This window comes from Globicephala melas, chromosome 16, assembly GCF_963455315.2.
Source record: "Globicephala melas chromosome 16, mGloMel1.2, whole genome shotgun sequence".
Lineage (NCBI taxonomy): Eukaryota > Metazoa > Chordata > Mammalia > Artiodactyla > Delphinidae > Globicephala > Globicephala melas.
The window spans coordinates 69,675,534-69,700,739 of record NC_083329.1 but is presented as its reverse complement, the minus strand read 5'-3'; the positions used below and the strand labels follow the sequence as shown (position 1 = coordinate 69,700,739).

The 25,206-nt window shown below is 41.1% G+C and overlaps 1 protein-coding gene across 6 annotated transcripts in view; it reads left to right on the top strand.

Moving 5' to 3' along the window:
• The window catches only part of ARID5B (AT-rich interaction domain 5B), a 188,937-nt gene that overhangs the window by 14,004 nt on the left and 149,727 nt on the right, over positions 1-25,206 (top strand). For 5 of the 6 annotated variants that reach the window (XM_030848203.3, XM_060286172.2, XM_030848202.3 and 2 more), the window contains one exon: positions 16,885-17,110. In XM_030848203.3, coding sequence (XP_030704063.1) covers positions 16,885-17,110 — 226 coding nt within the window. Of the gene's footprint in view, positions 1-10,589; positions 10,642-16,884; positions 17,111-25,206 lie in introns of those variants that run through there. The other variant, XM_060286174.1, reaches the window with a different exon arrangement.

Below are 25,206 nucleotides of genomic sequence, written 5' to 3'. Positions count from 1 at the left end.
ATGTGGCCCACGGGCTGCCACCTTGCACTCTCTGGAGGAAAGCTTTGGAATATTACAGTTTTGAAAACTTTCTCACATTTGGCCCGTTTTCTGTCATGAAGCAAAAGGAACCTGTTAGTCCTAAAGGGGCAGCAAAGTGAGGAGGCCAGGCAGCCCGGTGGGCAAAGCGCTCACTATTTTCTCCAGCCGAAGCTCCAGAGTCTGGAGGGATGGAAGGAATGGACGGACGTGCAAGCTGGGGAAGTCAGGAAGGGCACAGGGATTAAGATGTGGGAAGAAGGGCTTCCCTGGTGGCGCAGTGGTTGGGAGTCCGCCTGCCGATGCAGGGGACACGGGTTCGTGCCCCGGTCCGGGAAGATCCCACGTGCCGCGGAGCGGCTGGGCCCGTGAGCCATGGCCGCTGAGCCTGCGCGTCCGGAGCCTGTGCTCCGCAACGGGAGAGGCCACAACAGTGAGAGGCCCGCGTACCGCAAAAAAAAAAAAAAAAAAAGTGGGAAGAAAGAAGTGTGTGAGTGGGGAGGTGGCCTGGAGCCACGCTGAAGGCGCCCTGCCGAAGGGGGTTGTGAGCAGACCCTTGAAAATACTTCGGCCTCTCATGGGTGGAGATTTTTGGGAGTGAGAATGACAGAAGGGGAAATCCTTGGCAGATGAAGCCATAGGCAGGAAGGCAGGACTTTGCAATGTTGGATGTGGTCTGTGTTCGGCAAAGGAGCGGGGCTGTGGTGGACAGTGGGGTAGACTGAAGCCAGACCTCGGGTTGTCTAGCTGGTCAGGTTGGACTTGAACCTAGAGGCAGTGCTGATTAATAATTTCACGTGTGTGTTTTTTCCTTCTGTTTAGAATGTAAACTCTTAGTCTCAAAGCTTGGTAGAACCACATGTGCGTATGTACTCTGACTGGTAGTAGCTGCACGTCATCTTGGTCCGTTACTTAATTTTTCTGGGGTCTCTGTTTGCTTATCTGTGAAGTAGGCTAATCTTGCTGGGCTGTGATTATCAAATGAGACTTGTATGGGCATAAAGTCTCAAACCCTGACCTGGCTAATAGAAGACCCAGGCCTTTAGCAGATGCTAGTCATCGACCCTGTCCTTTCTGGTCCGGGACCAAATCCGAACTTTATTGTCTCCATGAAGTCTGTCATGGTGCTAAAACTGTTAATAGCCCCTTACTAAGTAATTTATTGGTTGAATCATTGGGTTACTATTGTTTGAAAAAACAATAACTAAGAAAATTATCAATTTAAATTGAGTTAAACTTCCTGGTTCTCCGTCTGTCCTGAGAGATTTTTCTTGTGTTTAGGTTCAGAGTTTTTGATTCATGTTTGAAGTTTCCAGTCACTGTGAAGGAGTCACCCTGCAGCCCATTCTGCTCTGTTCTATTTGGGTCTTAAAGGACCCTCAGGGGGCATTTCTTCCATCAGCCACAACAAAATAAAAAGAGATGGGAGTCAAGAGACCAAACTTGCATTCCAGATGTCCCATCTCAGTGTGCCGAAGAAAGTGCAGATCTGGTGCTTCCCAGGTCCCTCCCCTTTCATGATGCAACCTCTGGGAAACCTGGTGTTGATGTGCTGAATGTGCACAGCATTGAATTTATTGTAAATACCTTCCCTTTCCCGCCATTTAAAAATAGCCTCTCCTAGTTCTTATTTTTCAAAACACCCTTAATCTGGAACTGGGTTTCACCCCCTTGTCCTCTCCTCCTTTTCCTCTTTCAGTGGTGGTAAGGAGTGTAATTCCAGACCAACTCCTTTGAGATGTGTGATGCCAGGTTCTTTCAAAAAGCAGAAGGCATCAGCAGGAAGAAGTTTGTAAAGGGCTAGAGTCCCAGCCACAATGGCTGGGGAATCTTAGAAGAAGGATCTTCAAAAAAGAGACTGCCTGCTGGGCCATTAAATCCTTTTGCTTTGGGTTAATCCCACAGTGTTTATCAGATGACTAGGATTCAGATGAAAACACTGCTGTAGTACCCAGGCTCCTCGCCAGATTATTCCAAAATCTAGTGTACATGGGTTATAGATACAGAAAATAATTCAATTCTGTCTGTCTTAAGTGAGATAATCGGTTCCATTCTGTTTCTTGTGCGCATTCTCCGTAATAGTCTAATTGTGTTCTGTGCTCCTGGGGGCTGAATGTGTATTCAGCAACAATGCATTGGGTTGTGAAATACGCATCCCCAACTATCTGGGCAGGCAAGAAGGAGGTTCTAGTAAAAAGGCGGAAGATGTTTTTTCTAATGCAAATGATATGAATCACACACATGGTAGTGTCTTTTAAAATTATCAGTAGGCTCTGTTTTTTTTCTTTACAGTTATAGGTCCTGTTTCTCCACATTTTGGATGTTACTAGATCAGTAATTCAGTAGACAGCCAAGCAGGTGTTCAAATCACTTCTGACCCCCAGAATTCCTTCAATGACCCCTCGAAGTAGTGGAGTGAAAACATTCTCAGCATGACAGAATATTGAGGTACCTCAGTTGCCTTAATTCTTTTTTTTTTTTTTTGGCCTTAATTTTTAAAGGCTATTTTCTGCCTTTTTTCTCTCTTTTTAAGGAAAGAGAAGCCTTGCTTTGATCTTGGCCATGAGGGCTAGAGGATTGTGTATGTACAGGACCTGTAGATTGTACATGTAGGCAGCACCGTTGTCTAACTGGTCAGCTGTGCCAAGACCCTTGAGAAGGTGAGAGGAGGACAAGAGACATGAGGCTTGGAATTCTTCTGCAGGAGCGGAGGACATAATATAATCTTGCTCTTAACGTTTCTATTTTTAAATAGAGGCCTTTTGATGGCAAACTTTTATTCAGTTCACTTCAACCAATATTTATTAGTACACACAAGGTACCGTGGAGGTGATAAAGAGATGAGTAAGATTGGCCTTTCTCCCTCTAGTTGCTTAGAGGAGAGAGAACAGAAAGTCAGCCTTACTGGACAAGCTTATATTTTATTCTGCCCCTTCCGTCCTGAAAGGGATGCTTATACTGTTCTGTAGTATTCTTGGAGATTTCTATGGATAACCCCCAAAAAGAAAAGATCTCTTTTACACGCAGTTATTTCAGGATTTAGGCAGTTGCATAAAGCATTCTTCCATTGGCTTGTCAACCTCTCAGCAGAAATTAATCTAGTTTCCAGGCACAGTTAAAAACTGGTATTTAGCACCTTGTTTCACAGGCTTTATTTCATTGTCACACAAAAATATGTCAACGTATTCCACGTTCAAAGATGAGTGTACTAGCTCTCTATTGTTGTGTAACGAATTACCCCAAACTTCCCATCTTAAAGCATTTCTCATTCACAGTTTCTGTAGGTCAGGAGTCTGGGTAAGACTTAGCTAGTTGTGTCTGGCTCGGGGTCTCTCAAAGCTGCAGTCAGGGTGCCCGGCGGGCCCTGAGTCATCTCAAAGCTGTCTAGGGCTAGAATCTACTTCTGAGCTCACTTCTCTGCTCCTGGGCTGTTGGGCTGACAGCCTCCTTCCTTGTTAGCCGTTGACCTTGACCTCCCTGGTTCCTTGCCGAGCTGCATGGGCTTCTCCACAGGCCAGCTCCAGTGTGGCAGTTGACTCCCCTCATCGTGTGTGAGCCAGCCGGGAGCCACAGTCCTTTGGTAAACTAATCTCAGAGTTGAAATCCCATCACTTTTGCCTAGGTCTGTTTGTTAGATCTGGGACATTATGTCCAGCCCATATTCAAGGGAAGGGGATCACACAAGGGCATGAATACAAGGAGGTGGGGATCATTGGGTGTCCTTTTAGAGGCTGCCCGCTACAATCAGCGGTGGAACCAATCACCTTAGTATAAGCTAGTCTGATGTGGATTGGAAGATAGTCTTCTTACCCTGTCTCGCTCTTTTTTTCTCCTTGTGTTGTTATTATGTATTCTCCTTGAGTGGTTCTTCCAAATACCTCCCCACTCTGCTGGGCATTTGATTATAGACGATGTACATAATAGATAGCAGACTGCTTTAATCCTTCAAATATTTGTTAGTCTTAGAGCATGTCAACAACTTATATTGGGTCTTTCTAAAACCTAATGTCATATATATATAAAAATTTATTTAGTTATTTTATTTTATTTTATTTTTGGCTGCGTCAGGTCTCAGTTGCCCTACGGCATGTGGGAATCTTAGTTCCCCGACCAGGGATCGAACCCATACCCCTGCAGTGGAAGGTGGATTCTTTTGCCAGTGGACCACCAGGGAAGTCCCAAACCTAATGTCTTGATCAGTGAATTTGGGGGGTTTTGGTGGAAAGGACATTGCGTCTGGTGTGATGATGAGTCTGCAGAGAGAAGGGGAATGAGGACGCTGTCGCTGGTATAATTAAACAGGCTCCTAAATGCATAAAAACATAGGTATGTTTCATGCACAGTGGTTGAGGAGGGGCATTAAATCAGGTTGGCATATGTCCATGTAACTAAGTCCTAAACATCCAAATGAAAGGGATTGTTGTCCCAGTTTGTGTTTCTAACAGGTGAACCTATAGGAAACAAGGATCTCTCAGCCACTCTTCAACTCTGTGCATATGTCAGGGAGCAGCTGGCCTTCCATCTTTTAAATTCTGTGGAAATTATCTGTTTCACAGGAAAACCCCACTGTTCCTCTTTCAGGGAAGATGCAACTTGGTTTTAGATAAAGTGCTTAAAACACACCTATGTAGGCATTAAAGGTTTGAGAAAAGGGTGGCATTAAGCAGATTCTGGTCAATTATTTTTTAATATCTTTTCCCAGTCTGTTGATTTTCTTTTCACTTTTTATTTATTTATTTATTTGGCCATGCCACACGGCATGCGGGATCTTAGTTCCCTGACCAGGGATCGAACCCGTGCCCCCTGTAGTGGAAGTGCGGAATCCTAACCACTGGGCTGCCGGGGAATTCCCAGATTCTGGTCAGTTTTTAATAATGGAAATTGATTTATGGGGGTAGCTTCCATGCGAAACCTGCCAGAAACTTAGAGAAAAGGAGTCCGGATTCAAATTTAGAAGATGTATCAGCTATAGGATATATGTATGCTGTGTGCTTTTTCTTTCACCTTGAATTTGACAACATACGGCGTCCCTCCCAGTGCCTTTGTATCCTGTTCCCTCTCCGTGCAGATTTTATTATCTGGCCCCCCCACTCCCCTCTCTGCCAACACACACACACGACGTACCCTAACCCCACACACAACTGTAGGCTCCAGGAAGGTACGGATTTTTATCTGTTTTAATTTCTGACTATGATCCCAGTGCCTGACATATAGTTAGTGCTCAATAAATATTTGTTGAATGAATGAGCTCACTTATGACAGTTTCTCATTGTATAAATCACACTTAGCTGAGGACTGTGCTTTACTGTGTGTCCTGTGTCCCCCACCCCCGCTAGACTGCGGTTCTTCCCCAGCCCCCTGCTGTTCCTAGTGCCTTGCGCAGCTCAGAGTAGATGTTCCGGACATTGAAAGTGAAAGAATGAATGGATTCTCTGGCAAAGGAGACTAGAGAGAGAGTAACCTTCACTTCTAGGCAAGGAACAGGAGCCCTGGGCACTGCCCATTTCTGAAGGGCAGCACCCGTGTCTTCTTCATCCTTCTCTCTCCATGGCTGGTTCCCAGTCCAATGCCTGGCACAGAGCAGAGTCAGTGCAGGTTAATTGGATCAGATTGAGTTGAGTTGGGGGAAAAGCGCAAACAAAATCCCTCCTGACAGTAGCACCGGATGAAGCTCAGCTTGTGATAGCTCCTTCTGGATTCCCTTTTGCAACTGTTTTGTCGGAATGCCCAGTAGCATTCATTCACTCATTCGTTCATTCACGCATTCAGCTCCTCCTGGTGTCTACGGACTATCAGAAGACGTGGAAGGCAAGTTACAGCCCCGCCTTCAGAAAGCTTACCTTGAGGGAAACTCGGGCTTTATTCTCTGGTTTATACCGCCTCTCTGAGGTGGCAGGGAGTTGGACTCAGGCAGCCATAGTTGCTCGTGTCTGTCCTCTGTGTTGGCCTCCACACCACAGTCTTTGAACAGGAGTAGAAAGGTCACCAACTGTGGTTGCAAATTGGCTCTTATGTTAATCCTGGCTTATTCAGAAACACTCAATATTTTTCCAAACTGAGTTTAGAGCTTTTGACTGAAGCCTGAATCAGTTACTGTGTCAGAGCATATCACTGGTATGGGAAAAGCTAGAACTGTAAAATACAAAGCCCCTTTTAAGTAATCCAATATAGGATAATTACATTATTAAATAAAGCCGTGGGTCTCAAATTATTCCACTGCCCTCGTACATGTGAGGGTAATAATGTGAACTGTGCTAAGTGAACAAAGTGAAAAAAAATGTGTAACAAGAGGGAGCATGTCTAAATCATATGTTTATGTTTAAATAAAGGCTACAGAAAACAGGAAGATTTACTTGGTTTCTACACAGGCGTAAGGCTTTCGCTGACTCTCTGAAGACTGCTCTTCTCGTTAATGACAGCAGTATACCAAGGTGCTGTGCACGATCACCAATAACCTTGACTCTTCAGTCGGCTCCCACCATGATTTTCATAGACCAACAGGGGCGAAGAATTTCCTTCTTCCTTTTAGGGTCTTGACTGAATACGGGCCCTGCTGAACTTCGTACCTGGGCAGTGTGCCGTATGCCTGTAAAACTAGGTGGAAAGAAGGTCAGCAGATGTAAAAGTAATGGTTTGAAGCCACTCACCATATTAGAACATCTCGGTTGGGTGGTGGTTGAGTTTGGGTTTTATGGTTACTGTTTTTGCTTTTAGAGAATGTTCTCATAGGTAACTCAGCTGTGCGTTAACCCTGGAATTGGCCTCATTTATCTTCTTTTGTTTCTGTTTTAATGGCCAGAGCTAAGTATGTGGGGGCCAAGCTAGTTTTTATTATGGCGACCTGAAAGTAGTTAAAAAATAGACTGTGATGTTAACACCCTATTAATTTGGCTAAAGGAAGGGTAGGCTGGCTCAACCATTGACTTAAGGCATCTTCTCTACATATCACATGCTTGCCTGTTTAGAGAGGATGCTGGGATGCATTTTCTTGATTTCTGGGTAAATTTATTTTTAATCTTAGGGAGGAAAGAAGATGCATGCGTAGTAAATCCAAAAGGAAAGAAATGGAACTGGGAATTAATGAGAGGATGTTACTGGGGCTTTCTTTAGAGAGGGCCTTCTGGTCATGGGAGCAGGCTGCATCTTAACAGGTTTTAGATTAGCGAGGATTAAAAATGTTTTTAGGAATATTAAAATACTTAGGGTTTTTGAATTACTTATTTGATACTCAAATGCCTTTGGCTGTGCCAGGAAGGATGGTCACATTACGTTTGACAAATCGCTGCTCAGAGCAGTCTTCTGTTTGCTTACTCCCTGTAATTGCACCAGGATGGATTTCCAAAATTCACTGAGCCACAGGCATCACCCCAGTGTCTGGTGAGGGGGAGGGAAAAGGTTGGAAGAGAAGGGGCTGGCTTGGGAAATTGGAACCCAATACACTAATCAGCCTCCGTGGCAAATCCATTTCATCGTGTTAAGGGAGTCCCATTAACCCTTAGCAAACTTGAGAGGATTCCTGCGTCACTCAGACAAGAGGAAAGTCTTCACATTTTTAACTAGTGCGTGTAGTCTTACTTTGGGGGCAAAACCAAAATACACATGAAAAACTTACAAATCTTTTTGTCCCAAAATGACCTTGAGTCCCAGCCACCCCAGGAAATTGCTGGGAGATGGGGAAGGTTCACTTATCCCAGGATAGGAGTAGGTTGGAGTGTTACTACTATAAAGGCTTAGAGACCAATTTCCCAGAGAAATGATAGGCTTAGCAAGCTGGTTTCTGGTTCTACTTCAGTTTTGTCATCTCTGAAATGGGCCTGAGGAGACCTACCTCAGCGAGTCCTCATGGGGATTAGAGAAGATGATGTCTGTTAAATTCATAGATGAACGTCTGGGTAGAGTAAAGCACCTCAGAGTTTGCCACCGCTGTATCCTTGAAGGTTAAGGAGAAGCCCAGACATTCTTAATTGCTTTCCGGCCCACCCTTGGCCTTGGAGGTACCCAGCAGGAGCTCCAGGGATATTATTGTCCCCAGACAAAGAATTAAGAGGAGTAGAGAACATGCACAGTTCCTTGCAGGTGACATCTGAAGATCGCTCACCTTCCTTCCCTCATTTTCACTTAAAGTGATGTTATGTAATAACAGTGATAGCCGTCATTTCTTAGATGCCTGTGTTGACAGTTGTACTAGAACTACTCCAACAGCCTAGTTACCCTGGGAGGTGGGTTCTTTTATCTGATTCCCCCCGCCCTTTTTTTTAAATGAGACCTTGGTGAGATAATGTCACGTCCCAAGATTAACATTGACATTAAACACATTAGAGCCACCTTTGAAGCCGGGTCCATGAGACTCAGAAGCCAGGGCTTCCTCAGCTCTCAGTTTCCCCCAGCGTGGGACATCCAGACAGGGGGGACCATTAAAATAAATACTTGTTGTATGCTTTGGGCCCAGCACAGTTCATGGCTCCTTGGGAGGCACAAGAGAAGTAAAAGTTAAACGTCCTCGCTGTTCAAAACTCTCTGCAATTCTGGTGTTTATTGTAGGAGAGAGAATTATGCAATTCAGAATCAAACACTGACACCTAACAAAGATTTAACATTATGTCACAGGTAATAAGCACAGTAATTCCCAGTTCGGGGACCAAGTTAGTGTTGATACCATTTTATTTTGCCGAGTAAGGACGTTAAAAAGCAGCTATCAGCATCCATTACCATCCTCATGTTAGAGGAAAAAAAGATTATTGTAACAGCAGTTGAAAGGAGGAGAGGCGAAGTCCTAAACAGCAGGTGTGCAGGGAGCCTCTCCAGATCAGCGCTGCACCCTTCTCTCTGTCCTGGAGGCCCCCTGTGTGGCTCCAGGAACAGAGCTCCTGGGACCGGGGGCTTCCAGTGCCGTTCCCCCACAGAAGAGGGAGGGAGGAAGGAGAATGAAGGCAGGTGTTTATTCCCTGTCCTTACCTGGGAGGTTCCCCCAGGCTGTTGGTGTCCCTCTAAGGAAGAGTCACAGCCACTGGTAGAAGGATCTGCTGGTAACCATCCCCCGCGCTTTTGACGATTTCACCCAGGAGTGGTGATGGCTGAGATGCTGTTAGCCCAGGTTCCTGCACTACCGCTCTCTTAGGGTTCTTTTATATCCCACCAACATCTTTGTCATTAGTCCCTTTGTAAAACCCTCCTTGGATTATCATTACTCAACTGTTCCATGTCTTTCCTGTTGGGATCCTGGCTGATACAAGGGTAGTCCTTAAAATCTAGCATATTTAGCTTCTTGAAATACTCACTGTGTTGTCTTCATTTTTATCATTTCATTTTTCTCATTTCACCGCTGACCAGTGAAAGCTTCATCTTGTTGACCCACATTACCATTCTCTTTTGCCGGACCTTCTTGGACCTCTGATTGGCAACCACGTGCCTGCAGAGTGAAACCTTTTACTCACTTTGTAGATGTCCTGTTAGCAGAACATACTAATGTGTAACAGGGAGAGTCATGGGGCAGATGGTACCTTGAATATCAGGTATCTGAGGGAGGCTTGCAAGCAATGGAAGTGGCCAACGCAGCCAGGCCCAACAGAGCACTTTCTTCCCTTGCCTGAGTCCATTGGTGCAAAACCCCAGGATGTTTGGGGACAATTAAAGTGAATATGCCGTGTTTTCCTGTTTTCATTCTACGCCCGCCCCCCGCTCGCCAACCCCTCTGATAATACACGTATGTGTTTATTGTCCTTTGGGCTCCATTAACATAGCTGAACATGGCTGTCCTCAGCAATGGTCTGTTGGGTACCACGTGGTGCTATAGGGAAGGTTCCGTTCATGTCTTCTCTCCTGAGGAATGATATATTAATAAAATATATATACATAGGTTTAGCTCTGTTTAACAGAGACCCAGAATTAAAGCTGCTTAAATAAGTTGGGAGTTCAAAATCTCTCATGTCACAGCCTATGGGTAAGTGTTTCAGGGTTAGTATGATGGCTGGGTTCTACGAAGTCATCTAGAGACCTGACTCCCTCTAGCGTTTTCTCCTGAGAGATGTGCCTTTATTTGTATGATCCAAAGGCATATCCATCCCCTCTGAGAGCCTGACCTGGAAGTTGCGCACATCACGGATACATCCCATTGGTCAAAACTTGGTCACATGGCCGCATCTGGCTGTAAGGGAAGCAGGGAAGTGGTGTCTGTTTCTGTGCCGAGCAAATTAGCAGTCTGTTACTGAAGATGAAAGGAAGAATAGATGTGGGCAAAAAGTTAACCACAGTTGGGGAGTATTAAATTCTTCTTGTGTCAACTAAGCTCTTTTCTTACACATAAGCCAAGTTGGTAGTACAGTTCCGCTGAATTTGAGTTGACTCTTGAGATGTCTAAATTGAGGACTGGACAAAGGACTGGAGTCTGGATGAAGGTTTGAACCAACTAGTTGGAACCAAACTACAGAACGTAGTCAGTGGCCTTAGAGAGTAACATTGGAATCTCCATGGAGAATGACTTCAAGGAGTGATATGCAGAGAAGGAAGACTGGACCCAGACAGCATATAAAGATAAATGTTTCCTACATTTTTCCTGTAGGGAAATAGAATGAGGAAGGAGAGAAGTTGAACAAAGCAAAGGAACGTAGAGGTGTTCGGCGTTGGGTAGGTATGTTTCATGGGCCACTGAGTATCTGTATGCTTGTGAGCAAAGCCACTGGCTCTTTGTTCCAACTGTCTTTTCAAGGATGTTTGTATAGTGAACGGCCCTGGAAGATGGAGCTAGTGCCTTCCTCCAGAACAAAGGGCAGACATACTTACTGATCAGTATTAAAAGATTTGGGTTGCCTATGCTTGGGGTTCTTCTCCTGAAATGCACCCCACTCTGTAGACACATATCCTCTAGCCCTCTTGGTATCTCTTTTTGGGAATTGGGTATCAAAGATCCAACACAAATGCTGATACTTTGACTACAGCTGTTTCTGTGAGCTATAAACCATTGTTTGTCTCTGACCAGGAGTCTGTGTCCTCTGCAAGCATCCATGAAACTGTGACAAGCTAACTTATAAGTTTGAAAGTAGAGTAAAATCTCAGATTCTTCACAGTTCTTAACGAGAGAGAGTTTCAAGTCAAAGGTAGAGTTGTTCATTATTAAATTGTTACTAAGAGATTAAGCAAAGTTAAGAATAAGAACGGCCTTGGTTAGTGATATAGGGTTTTCAAAGTTTTTGGACTCAAGACCCTTTATACTCAAATTATCTAGGACCGCAAAGGAGCTTTGATTTATGTGGGTTATATCTACTGGTATTAGAAATTAAAACTTAAAATGATTTTAAATGCTTACTAATTTATTTAAAAATAAAGTGACATTTATATGCCAAAAAAATGAATGTCAAGCTGACCCTCACACTTTGTATAAAACTAAGTCAAAATGGATTATACTTCTCAATGTAAAACTATAAAACTTTGGGAAGAAAACAAAGTAGAAATTCTTCATGACCAGGAATTAGGCAAAGACTTCATAGATATAACAGTAAGACCACAATTCATAGAAGAAAAACACTGACCAATTGGACTTGATCAAAGTATGAAACTTTCATTTTGTGAAACACGCTGTTGAAAGAATAAAAAGACAAGCTATAGAACAGGAGAAAATATTTTCAAACCCCATATCTGGTAAAAGACCTGTATCAAGAGGGTACAAGAACTCTCAAAACTCAACGGTAAGAAAACAGACAACCCAATGTTTAAAAATGGGCAAAAGACTTAAACACACACTTCATCAGAAAGGATATACGGATGGCAAATTAGCACCTGAAAAGATGTTCAACATCTTCAGCCATTAGGGAAATGAAAATTAAAAACATGATCAGAAACCACTACGTACATATTAAAGTGGCAATAATAAATTAACAGTGACAGTATCAAGTGCTGGTAAGGATGGGGGACAACTGGAACTCTCCTAAAAACTCTCATTTTGCTGGTTGGAATGCAAAATGTTACAGCCACTCTGGAAAACAGTTGTCCAGCTTCTGCAAAATTAAATATGTACTTAATATATGACTCAACAATCCCTCTCCTAGGTATTTACTCTAGAGAACTGAAAATGTATGTTCACACGAAAACTTGTACATGAATATTTATAGCAGCTCTATTTGTAATCGCCAAAATTGGAAACAACCCAGTGTCTGTCAGTGGGACAGATCCATAACATGAGGTACTACTCAGCAGAAAAAAAGGAACAAGCTGTTGATATAGGCAGCAGCATGGGTGGCTCTCAAAGGCATTATGCTAAGTGAAAGAAGCAGCCTTAAAAGATTTCATACTGTGAGATTTAATTTATATGACATTTTGTAAAAGAGAAAACTATACCAAGCACAGATCAGTAGTTGCCATGTGTACTATGGTATACATAGAACTGTACATAAGAAAAGGAAAATTTACTGTAAATTAATTTTAAAAAATATTACTACAATGAAAATGGGAATATAAAGCCATCATGTAAATGTAACACATTTTTATGAAAATTAACCTTATTTTCAAAAAGAAAGAAAATTAGTAAAAACAGTGGCATTGTTTCACATTTTTGTAAATTTCTTTACTGTCGAACTTAATAGAGACAGCTGTATTCTCGTATCTCCTTCTGTATTCACTCTTTTGCCATACCATCTGTCTTGTAGTCGCTGGAAAACCCCACTATACACTTGAAATAGAATAAGAGTGAAAAAAGCAAATAATTTCTTAGTATTATTATGATCATTGTTTTGCCCTGTGGACCACCTGAAATAGTCTTGGGGATTCCCCAGGGTTCCTGAGCCACACTTTGAGAACCACTGATATATAATGTACTGTCCCAAATTTCAGCCATTTTCATAGCATCTTGACTTTTTTTTTTTTTTTTTGCCATACCCACATCTACTGGGTTTATTTAATGGCTTTGTTCAAACCGATCCATTGTTTTTTAACTAAAATTTATTTAAAGAGGAAACTTCTATATCTCCTATAAATGGGAAACCAGTACCACTTCCCCATAAGTGGAAAGTTACCACAAAAATAAATAAGCAATGAGTAACTTACATTAAGTATTAAAAGGTTTATCCATGAACCATCTATACTCATCTCTGTGTGGCACTCTTTGGAAAACACTAATTCAGAGAAGCAATGACAGTGATGACAGCTAAATCCGATGTACCACTTCATTTATGTTAACACATTTAATCCTCACCATTGCTGTCAGAGATAGACAGTATCATTAACATTTTTTAAAAACATGCGCTTAAAAAAATGGAAGCGCAGGGAAGTTAAAGAAGTTGCCCAGTATTCCACAGGGAGTAAATGGCAGGGCTGGGATTTGAACCCAGGCAGTCTGGCTCCAGAGTCCAGGATGAATGCTGTGTTGGCCAGTAGGAAACCTGGATTCCTGTCCAAGTTCTGCCTGAAGTTGGCAGTCGGACATGTCACTGAACCTTACTGTCCTCATCATTAAAGTGAGGGAGGTGGGATAAATTAGGGTGTGGACGTTTACTTAAATGGTGGGTGCCTGCCGGAGGGTCCAGGCAGGTGAAGGAACGGTGGACTGAGCGTAAGGAGATAGGAACGGTGGGGTCAGTGGCAGACTAGAGAACCTGCATCTCATCTAAAGAAAGCAACCTCTACTCAGTTTCAACTTTTTTGTTTTGAGGGGTTTTTTTGTTCTCTTTTTTCCCCCAGATAACCCTTTATTTTATTTTATAAGAGAAGATAGAAGTCAGGAGACTTTGTGTAAAGTTTCCCAATTGGTTTTTTAAAAAGTAATTAATTAATTTTTGGCTGCATTGGGTCTTCGTTGCTGGGCATGGGCTTTCTCTAGTTGCGGCGAGCAGGGGCTGCTCTTTGTCGCAGTGCACAGGCTTCTTATTGTGGTGGCTTCTCTTGTTGCGGAGCACGGGCTCTAGGCATGTGGGCTTCAGTAGTTGTGGCATGTGGGCTCAGTAGTTGTGGCTCGTGGGCTCAGTAATTGTGGCTCGCGGGCTCTAGAGTGCAGGCTCAGTAGTTGTGGCGCATGGGCTTAGTTGCTTTGCGGCATGTGGGATCTTCCTGGACCAGGGGTCGAACCCGTGTCCCCTGCACTGGCAGGCGGATTCTTAACCACTGCGCCACCAGGGGAGTCCCAAGTTTCCCTTGGGACTTACAACACTTGGAGAGGCCAGCCATACACATAGGCTGGCTGATACATGACTTCTTGACCAGAGGATCTCCTGTGACTTAGAGGAGTCTGTGATTGAGTGCGCTGTTATTATGCAGTGGGAGAAACAAAATCCAAACGACAGAAATGGGCAGTTTGAAACAATGATGAAAGGGGATATGGACTTAGAAAGTATCCCAACGCAGCCTACATAAATATTGATTAGGCTCTGGGTTAATTGAAAAGCCAAAGTGCATTAATAGAATAACAAGGTGTATTTCTTTGTGTTCCTTTTGGGTTGCATTAGAGTAAATCAGCGGTATTTATCCAGTGCTAATTCTCGGTTTGCAGAGCGCTAATGTAATCATGAGATGAGCTTATTGAAATTCTTTTCTTAGACATAGAGACTTGCCCAAGAATGGTGAGTATTAGGAACTTCAGTCAGCAACTGCCTCAGAATAGTAAATACGAACATGTGATTTATGCCATTGTGTGTACAAAGTAATGTTTCCTGAGACATTTTCTATATATATGTTGGCTATTTTGGTTTGGGGGTTGGTTTTTTGCTTCCCCCTCCTCCGCTTATCAGATTTCCTTCTAAATCCTGGCGTTGGACAATGTTGCAGGGCCAGTTTCTCTGTGAATCCACAGTGAAACATACTGGTGGTTTCACAGTTGAGCCAAACTTGGGTTTACGGCTTCTACATGTTTATTTGAATTCCTGCATTTGTTTTTATGCATTGTGTATATATTCAGAAGGTCTGTTTCAGAGAGAGAGAGAAAGGAGGGAGGACTAAACCTGTAGACTGGATCTTGAAAGATGGGTTTATTCATCAATGACATCATGAGGATTGTATTTTCTCTCGGTTAATAAACTATTTGTTCGGCGGGTGCTGGAAGCCAGCCAGAGCTAGTCATGCCATTTCTTGGAAAAGTTCTGAAGCAACTGGTAATTGAAATGATAATCATTTGATCATAGTTAGAGCTATTTGAAAATAACACTCATCTCCAAACTTGTCTCTTCTAGGGAACCATATTTGGTGAAACAATACCCAGCCTGAATTTTTATTCTGACATTTAATAATCACCATGTAATAGCTATAAAATGCGTGACAACTATAGATCTTTTATTTCGAGAGGATGGTGTAGTGGATCTGAGTGAAATCATCCATCGAAATGGTACTTTGTAATATGCCCCATTGCTTATATAAAGTATTGACTTTTTTTTTCTTGAGCAGAGAATAAAAACAGTTTCTATTTTGTCTCCCATTTAGTGGAAGTTCATATTTAATCATGATAAGAGAAAGGATTCCATTACAAAAGTTTTACTTTTCATTTTTGATAGAGTATTTGTTATTTTGCTGCTGCCTAACAAACTCTTCTCAGAGGCAGCTTGGAACTGGATGAGGAAAAGTGAAATTTTAGATCCTACCTTAAAACATTTTTTAAAAACTGAATCCGGGGCTTCTTATTGTGTGAAGCTTATCTTAATAAACCCTTTTTTGTTTGCTTTGGAGTAGAGAGAGAGAGAGAGAGAGAGAGAGAGAGAGAGAGAGTGTGTGTGTGTGTGTGTGTGTGTGTGTGTGTGTGTAGGTGGGAGAGAAGGAGGAAAGAGTCATGTTTTACAGCAAAATTAGCCCAAATCACTTGTGAATTCCCTTTGTTTAATAGCTCAGAGACATCTTCCTGTTGTTGTTTGTCAAAAATATTTCTAAGATTTTGTAAGCTTAGGGGTTTTCACAGCTCAGCTTTCTTCAGAAATGTGAAGTAGAAGAAATGGAAGAAGTCAGTTCAAGTTGAAATGTCAAATGCTTCAAATAATTTAACTTAAAACCCAGTGAGATGATCTTCTTAAGCCTTTTCCAAAGAATCTTCGGGAAAGAGAGGCCCTCCTTTGCTCCGTGTACGGATATCTATTAAATATCTTGCTGGATTAATTCTAAGTCAGAAAAGTTGGTCGTTTCCTGGAAGCAATTAAAGGTGCTTGAAATTGAAATTTATGATCCGTAGGAGAAACTTAAGTTTCAACTACTTTTCTCAGATTCAAAGGCTTTCTCCTCACTTGCCCTCTTTGCCTCTTACCCATACGTATTAAAAGAAAAAAATCAGTTCATTTCTCAACTTACAAAGTTTTTAAGAAACATGAGAATGTGTAAGTTTCTTTCAGTGGGAAGCACATAACATTTATGAAGTATTTCTTTGGGGATTACATCACAGTTTTATTTAATTTTAGGACAAAAGTTAAATTCAATATTTGTGTATAAGCCAAGGGAAAATGTACCATAAACATAGGAATTTGGGGGTGAGTCAGAGTTCCAAGAATCCCAGATTTACTTAGACCATTTATATAGAGACAGACTAACCATTAGTCATCTAGTTCTCACTTTTTTACTTTTGTAAAATTAATGGCACCTAAAAATTAGCTTTCGCCCATGTGGTCAAAGTAGGGAGAGTGCGCTTTGGCAAATAGCATGGCTGTTAGAATTACTGTCCAATTTTTGGACATTTTCTAAGCACATAACAAATAAATCCTATAAATTATTCCTCAAGTAGACCACAAGCAGCGAAAAACCATTGAAGTGAAGTGAGTTTCTGAAGGTTCTCTGTCACCAATAAAACACGTCGTCTGCTTACATTAGGTTCAGCCGCTCAAATGGTGTTTCAGATGGGCTTTATTGAAAACGTATCATTTACTTCAGAACCACCAATAATGTTTTTTGTTCTCCCGCCACTACCTCTTATAGGATGAAGTCATTGCTGTTTCCGAAAAGGTGATTGTGAAGCTTGAAGACCTGGTCAAGTGGGTACATTCTGATTTCTCCAAGTGGAGATGTGGCCTTCAAGCTGGGTCAGTGAAAATGGAGTCCCTGGGAAGGAATGGACAGAAGGAAGCTCTGCTGAAGTACCGGCAGTCAACCTTGAACAGTGGACTCAACTTCAAAGACGTTCTCAAGGAAAAGGCTGACCTTGGTAATTATCGTTTGTACTTCTAAATCTAATGTGTGGGCGTATACAGTAACCTACTTTTTTTATTGTAGGTTTTTCTGGAAACCCTGTCATTCATATATGCATATAATTTCTTTAACCTCAGAGGGACCTGGGAATATGGATGGACAGATGACTGGGGGTGGAAGGGATGGATGTTACCTGTTGAATCACAGGACCTTGTCTGTGTGGAACCCTGTGCTGGAAACTGGGTGATATAATAACACTCAGCGTTTAGCAGCTTCCAGTTGCTGTCAAGGCATAAGACTTAATCGAGGCACCAAAAGTTGAATTAGTGGAGAATTTAAATATTTGTTCTGAGTAGATACTATGACATTTTTTAACACCACATCAGAATTTCCTGTTTTATGTTGGAAGGAAGGCAAAGTGAGGAAGAGAGATTGCGCTGCTTCACGTGGAGCAGGAGAAGAGTTTCAGAGCAGGGGAACTACTGGTTCACAGCTCACGGCATAGGTTCCCCAGAGTTTTCAGGGTGTAGTGGTTACCATCAACCATATGGTTTTTTCTTTCCTTCCTTCCCTTCCACTATAGGTTTGGGATTTGGAGTAGTTATTCCGTTTAGTGTTTGAATCCTGACTCTGTTGCTTACTTAGCTGTGTGGCCTTGGGCAAATAATTTAACCTCCAAGCCGCAGCTTCCCCATCTGGAAAACCTGGAAACTTTTCAGGGTCACTGGGAGATGTAAGATAGAAAGGGGGTAGCACAGTGACTGGTGTATATTGGTGTATGGAGAGGAGCGCCATAATTAATTCTGTTGCTTTTTCTCAACACTCTCTTCTCCAGTGACTTTTTTGTGTCCTTTCCTGCTTGTTTTTTTTCCTTTGTAACTCCTTGTGGCATTCACTGACTTACTTTCCTAGCATTGCTCAAGACCACAGTTGTTGACCTCTGATTTAGACTACTTATTTCCTCTTTAGGCAAAGAGGAACTTCACTTTTAACATATTAAGGCATCTTTTTCTTTCGTTCTAGCACAATGCTGATTTTCATAGCCCAGTTTTATGCCTTAATGTAACAACTTCCTGTTGGGTTTTTTTTAACCTAGATTTTAACTACTACAACAAACCTAGACTTTTTATTTTAATTGGCATAAAGAGACTGAGTAACACCCGTAACTGACTTGTCTTTCATGTGATTCTGGTTTGTGATGAGCTGTGCTGTGTTTTGGGAATAGCATTAATATTTTCTTTTAGTTTAACAATCAACAGTTTCCTGGCATCTTTTGGTAGATGTCAGGCAGTAATATTTTGGTCATGGTGGCCTGATTGTCATGTGCCCATTTAGAGAAAATTATTAATCTAGTGGTTTTCATTTCAAAATTAAAGAATTTTTTTTTAATCATCTTCCTATACAGGCTGTTAACATGGCCAATTTTGTGAACACACCATGACTAGCCTTCTGACATGTGGTAATGCTGAATAATACAGCTGTTGTATTACTTGCCTAATATATGATCTAAGTTGTATTACTATTGTCTTATGTTTTCCTTAACATTAAAACCCTTCTTCTGTTTGTTTGATTTTTTTTTTTTTAGTTATGAAATATACTGTTACTAATAAAAAACTAAACAGGAAACCCATGGGGGAACCAAAGGATGTGTAGATGGTTAAGCTTGATGTCATGCATATAAACAAGAGTATTTATAGAAGAGTTGTTTTGTATTTAAAATTGATAGTTTATTAATGAATGAAAAGAAACCCAACCTCTTAATTTCATCAAAAGATTTAGAGGTTTTGATCTTCCTGAATTCTAAAAATGTCCATAATCGAACTTTTTAATAATTGATTCCAGAAGAATTTGGTTTATAGTGAACATTCAAAGTACTTAGTGGTTTTTAACTCTTGTTGTTCATTAGACTCACTTAGGAAAATGTTTTAAATAATACTGATTGCTGAGTACAGCTTCCCCAGATTCTTCTTTCGGTAGGATTGAGGCAAGGCCAAAGAACGTGTGCTGATAAAAGGACCTCTAGGTGATTCAGATTTTTTTTTTTTTTTTTTTTTTTTTCCCCTTTGGGTCTCATTTGGGAGACAGCTCTGTGAGTGATCAGGGCAGAGGAAGGGAAAATAAGCAACAGGAGATTTGATTGGGAAGCTCTCTGGTGAATAAGAAACACCATGTATTTTTTTTCTTTTCTTTTTTTTTTAATGTAAAATACCCCTTTAAGGATAGAATTTGGAGCCTTGAAATTCTACTCAGTTGGTATGAACTGTGGGGAATTTGAGACAAATAGCTTTTGTAATTGGAATGCACACTGTGTTGTAATAATGTGGAAAGAGAAACAAAAACTTTCCTTAATGTAATGAGTTTCCATTATCTGCTTGATCTAAGGTTTACAAGCCTACATTGTGAGGATTTATATTGGGGATATAGGGGATGTCATTTGCTGTGTGCATTCCTGTCCCAGCAACTTTCTCTTCAACCCCTTCCTTTCTCTGTCTGCAACATCAAAATATTTGTTGTCTGTACTTTTCTTTCTACACAGTGGTTTTCTTATCTCCCTTTCTCTTGGCCACACTGAAACCACTTCCAGTACCACATTGTTAATGGAAGTTCACACACTTATTAGGTTTTTCCTTCTGTAAAACCCTTCCAACTCCTCATTGTTCCTACCAGGGCAAGAAGATGAACTCTGAGATTACTTAAGACCCTCCCTCTTTTTTTCTAGTGGAAGTAAGCAAAGAATGGAGCCATCTCACCTTTCTGTGGATAAAGTAAAACTGCAATATGTTATCTTTTTTAACTGAATTATTTCATCATGTTAAAACATCAATAATAACAAAATAATTCGGTTGACTCTTAAAGAAGGGATTTTACCATCTAAAAGCTAATCAAAGAACTCTTCTTGCTGAGTGTTTAGGTAGAATAAGTTCCCTTTAATCCCAGTTTGTGTCACTTCCTGTCTCTCTGAATAGTAAAAAAACAAGAATGTTCTCACAAATGTGTGTCTGCCAACAAATTAATACTCCACAAAGAGAAACTCTGCCCCAAATGGCAGCTTCCAATAACTGCTGTGACTCAAATCACAACTCTTTCATTTTTTTTTATCCCTTTCCCCTTCAAGGACAATATTTGCGGAGGTCATGTTTGCTTTTTAAAAACCTATGGCATTTTCATTTAAGATGGTAAATGGTGACTGAAACTGCAGCTCTAGATAGTGGGGAAACTAACAATCTTTAAAAAACACTTCTGAGATGTGTGAGAGTACATTCATCCCCTTCCCTCCCCTTTGTCCTTTTCACAGAAAGAAAGTTCAGTATGAAACCGATTCAGATTGTGACTTTACTCAGTGAGACATTTTACCTTTTTTCAGACAGTTTCATACTGACGTTTATAGAAAAGGAAGAAAGAAAAAATAACTATGTTAAAATAGAAGGGTTAAGGAATGTATTATTCATAAGCATAACGAACACAGGAACCTGTTTTTCCAGAAGAATCGGGTTGATTAAATCATTCACTACACAAGCCTCTAGTTATTTATTTTTGTCTTCAGAATTACAGTACTTAGCTTTTGTTATAAAGTGGACCTGATACCCATATTTGGTATGGCAGTTGGAACTAGTCAAATGAAGAATTATTTCATTTTACAAAACTTTTAACAGCTAAGGAATATAAACACTATCAGTTAAACATAGCATACTTGCATTTTTTTATTCCTTGGGCTATAGTTTGAAAAGAAATCAAATTATTTTATATAACACTGCTTCTTACAGAGTTCCTTTAAGTGAAGTATGAAAGCTGCAGTGTAAGCTTTATTGGCCTATAAATATGTCATTATAGTTGGACTACATTTATATGCTTTGGATTGTTGTTTAAGCCAAGAAAATATGTCTCTACAGGTTGACTTTTTATTGAAACCCTTTGAGGCATACAATAGAATGTATTTTAGGCCAAGGTTATTAAAACAGCATTTTCATTTTTTTGCAGCAGACGCATTGTCAATTACGCTGCCACAAACTGTCTGTGGATGGGCAGTTTTGAATGGTTTCATCTCCAAATATGTCTCTAGAAAAAGAAAAGATAGGGGAGTGTAAGCTGAAATCAAGAAAAGAGACCAAAAGATGTGGGTGTGGGTGAATTTAATGCTGGGGGTTCCCTCAGGTTCTCTCAGTTCAGTTTCTGTTTCTGAAGTCCCGTCAGATGGAGAAAGAGTGCCTTCCCCTGTCCCTTCTGCTGCTGGGACTTTTACTGTACTTTGGGGAATAGACAGCATGGTGGTGGTGAAGGAGCAGTGGCTGGGAGGTCAGGAGAATCTTGCCTCTGCCTGTCCTGAAGGTCTGTCACTCACGGCACAAGTCACTGTGTGTTTACACCTTCGGGTTCCTCGTGTGTGAAATGGGTCATAGTGTGTACTTTGTTTATCTCGCTGGATTTCTGAGAAGGTCAATGGAGAAAAAAGATCAATATCTATGGAAGCATCTGTGGTACTGACGTCTAAGATGGTATTATCATTATTATTACAAGAAGGCGATTCTATATCATAGGGAGCTAGGTGGTATAAAATGGGCTAATTTGTCTCTTGTGAATTTCCCTAATCACATGTTCTAGTTATTTGGGGCAGGGTTTACACTCTTCCTGTCTGCCTCAGTAGAAGGCTGTTATTAAAATCCTTCAGGTTCTTTTATTTGTATATATATTATATGTATATATTTGTATATATTATATATACAACTATATGGAGAAAGAATATAAATATATATTTTTATATGTTTATATAGAGATATGTATTTATACTTTATATAAAGTTTCTCCCCTTACATTCTGTCAAAATAAGCTGGGCCACAAGTGGCCAGTGGTGTAAATGTCTTCTCCAGTACTTTTAGTTAGAAATTGACTATAGTCTTTGCTTGGAAATTCTGGAGGCCTTGTATTTCAAATGGTTGTTTCGACTTCGTTTTGAGTTTGATATGTCAAGCTGCTTCCTGGGATGTGGATACGGGAAGGATTCTCGATTTGTGTTGGAGAACAGTATAAATGTCTCTAATAAGAAGTACGCTAAGGTGCTGACAGTTTGTCATAGGAAGTATTTTTCACCAGAGACATCTGATGAACTTCTTAAGATGGAAGACATGCTTCTCACTAAGCCAATCCTTCTCTTCTTTCCTTCCTTCCTTCCTAGATGTAAATTTTGTATGTATATATTAAACAGTCTTCTCAGGGTATTTGTTGTTTATATTTTAACTTCCATTGCCGAGCTAGCTATACTATTTTTTTCTTAAGATAGAAACTTGGGAAATTTTGGGGATGATATATTGTTGAATTATTCTGTTCGTGGATATCATGAGGAATCCCTACAGAAGGGCCTCTTCACTGAAACAGATTTGGCCTCCTTGAGTTCAAAATAGAAATCAGTTACACTTGAGGCTTATCAAAAATTTGTAAAGATAATTTCCAAAGGATTTTCTCACAAGCTCCTCTGACAATATTGTGGTGTGAACCATGCATTCTTTAAAGAATCTAATTCTAGCACAGTGAACACAGGAGAAGCATGCTGTCCACGTGCCAACGTGGCTGTTTCTTCAAGAGGCTGCTTCATTTCATTGTAAAGTGACAGCCCAGAGAACCTTTGACAGGAGCAAGTTCACACTTCCAAGAGTCTGTACCCGAGACATCCAAAGCTTTAGAACAACTTAGTGACAGGCCATTTTCTAAGGATCTGGGAACATAGGTGGGAGGTTATTCCATTTCATTTCAAAGTTAAAATTCAGCTTGGCCGTGTAATCAAGTAGTTGAAGACTGTCCTAAAATAATGGTAGAATGAACATGTAAAAAGTGTCTTGAGTAAACAACGATGTATGTTGTCTGCACTCAGCCATCTCGGCTACACCTGCTGGAAGGGAAGTCTGTGAAACCTAACCACGTGTGAACCAGTCAACAGCTGGTCATTGATATTGCTGTCTAGATATCATACTGCCATCACTCAGGAAGGCTCATTCCAAGTTAAAACCCTTCCATTTGTAATTTCTGTTGACTTGCAGATCTTCTAGTGTTTCCTAGAGTGATGAACACTTTCTAGGACACCAAATTCAGATCTTTTAATAATGGACTGAAGGTTAGATAGTCAACTGAAGAGAAGTCCATAGAATATAAGACTTTATTCTTACTTTTAGAATTGGAGATGTTGGGGCAGAAGTAAGAAAAAAGTGCAATTGGAACTTAAGTGCTATTTTTAAGTATTCAGGTTACCAGTATTCACCTCCTGGATACAATGTTTGAACAAGGTAAGAAACTCATGCTTTTTGGGGAGCGCTTCATAGAATTGTCAGGCTGGACACTGGTACAGTTGATACTTCCTCTCCCCCTTTCCTTGAAATAGTCCTCAGTTCTGTCCTTATTTGGCTTGTTTTAGCCAAATCCCAATTTTTTCAATTTTCCACCAGGATGTGGTTTCAGAATCCTTCCCCATCCTGGTCACTCATCTCAGGACACACTTTGGTGGTTCTTTTATACCAACTTACCCATTGTTGGAAGAGAGCCATGGCACATGCGTCAGGCTTGGCACCCTCCGGGTAGGAATGACATGGGCAAAACTCTCGGAATCTCTTCCCTGAAGCTGTATGGCCTTGACTTTTCTACTCCTTAGGGCAAAAAGGAGGGAAAAGATGTTATTCAACCACTATACCTCCTGAATTTTAGTTACCTCTGTTTTTGCTTGTGTTTTTTTTTCAACAGTAGTGTTAAATGTAGACTATTATCTAATGAACATCATTGTCAACTAACGTGGCAGGAGGTTTTGTGGCTCAATATCATTGCCGTGCCTTTCAAGTTTCTGCAATTCCTATAGTTGTATATTGTAGCATTTAGGGTAGGACTGTAGTATTATTGCCTCAATAAAGATCCACAGTTGAATACCAGCTTGGTGTCCAGCTTTGTTTAAGCTGCTCTGATCAAATAAGATAAAAGACCAGCACACACGTCTTCCCTAAATTATCATATGTGTTAGTTTAGTTCATTATCATCCTCCTGGACTCTAGCTGTTCTTGCTTTTTTTCATTCTCTGTTTTCTGGTGTATGGCCATACCTTTGATAAAAAAAGACCATGATGGAGAAGGCAACCAACCCATACTTTTGTTTCAGTCTCATTAATAAAAATGTGAATATCACAGTGAAAAAGCTGTGGTAGTCACCATCTGATGGGAAGATTACCAAAGATGAAAGAAATTCAGCTGCGGTCTGAGTCCCTTGCTAATATATATGTCCCCTTTAGTTTCTGGTTACATACCCAGGGTCTTTCGGAAAAAATCTTCTAGGCATCCTTGGCTTCTTGCAAGCTCATAAATATCTGGTATTATAGATAGACAGGCACACTTGGAGCAATACTTCCATTTGTATTTGGTGGTAGGAGTCTACTGTGAGGAACAAACCTGATTGGTCCACGTGGTCTGTTAAGCATCCTTGAACAGTGCAACATCGCGCCTCAAATGTGCTTTAAAAATGAAGCTTGATTCAACATTTCCCCTTCCGTTGGAAATGTAAAATTCTTTTCTCCTTTTGTTGTACCTCTAAAATATTTTTCTTCACTTTCCAGCTCTCATCTCTTTAGCCACTGCATGATTACTGACTGTAGGCCATTATTATAGCTGTTATCACGATGGCATCACCTTGGAACCCAAAAGCACATACATCCAACATGTGAATTGATGGGGCTTTTCCAGAGGGTTTTGTGAGCAGGTGTTTGATTTGGGCATCTAGGCTTAATTCTCTTTAGTACTGATGCTGATTCTTCCCAACTGCTCATTTGTCTTTTTTTTTTTAACTTTTATTTATTTATTCATTTATTTTTGGCTGCGTTGGGTCCTTGTTGCTGCGCGCAGGCTTTCTCTAGTTGCAGTGAGTGGGGGCTACTCTTCGTTGCGGTATGCAGGCTTCTCATTGCAGTGGCTTCTCTTGTTGCCGAGTGTGGGCTCTAGGCGCGCAGGCTTCAGTAGTTGTGGCACATGGGCTCAGTAGTTGTGGCTCACGGGCTTAGTTGCTCCATGGCATGTGGGATCTTCCTGGACCAGGGCTCGAACCCGTGTCCCCTGCATTGGCGGGCGGATTCTTAACCACTGCGCCACCAGG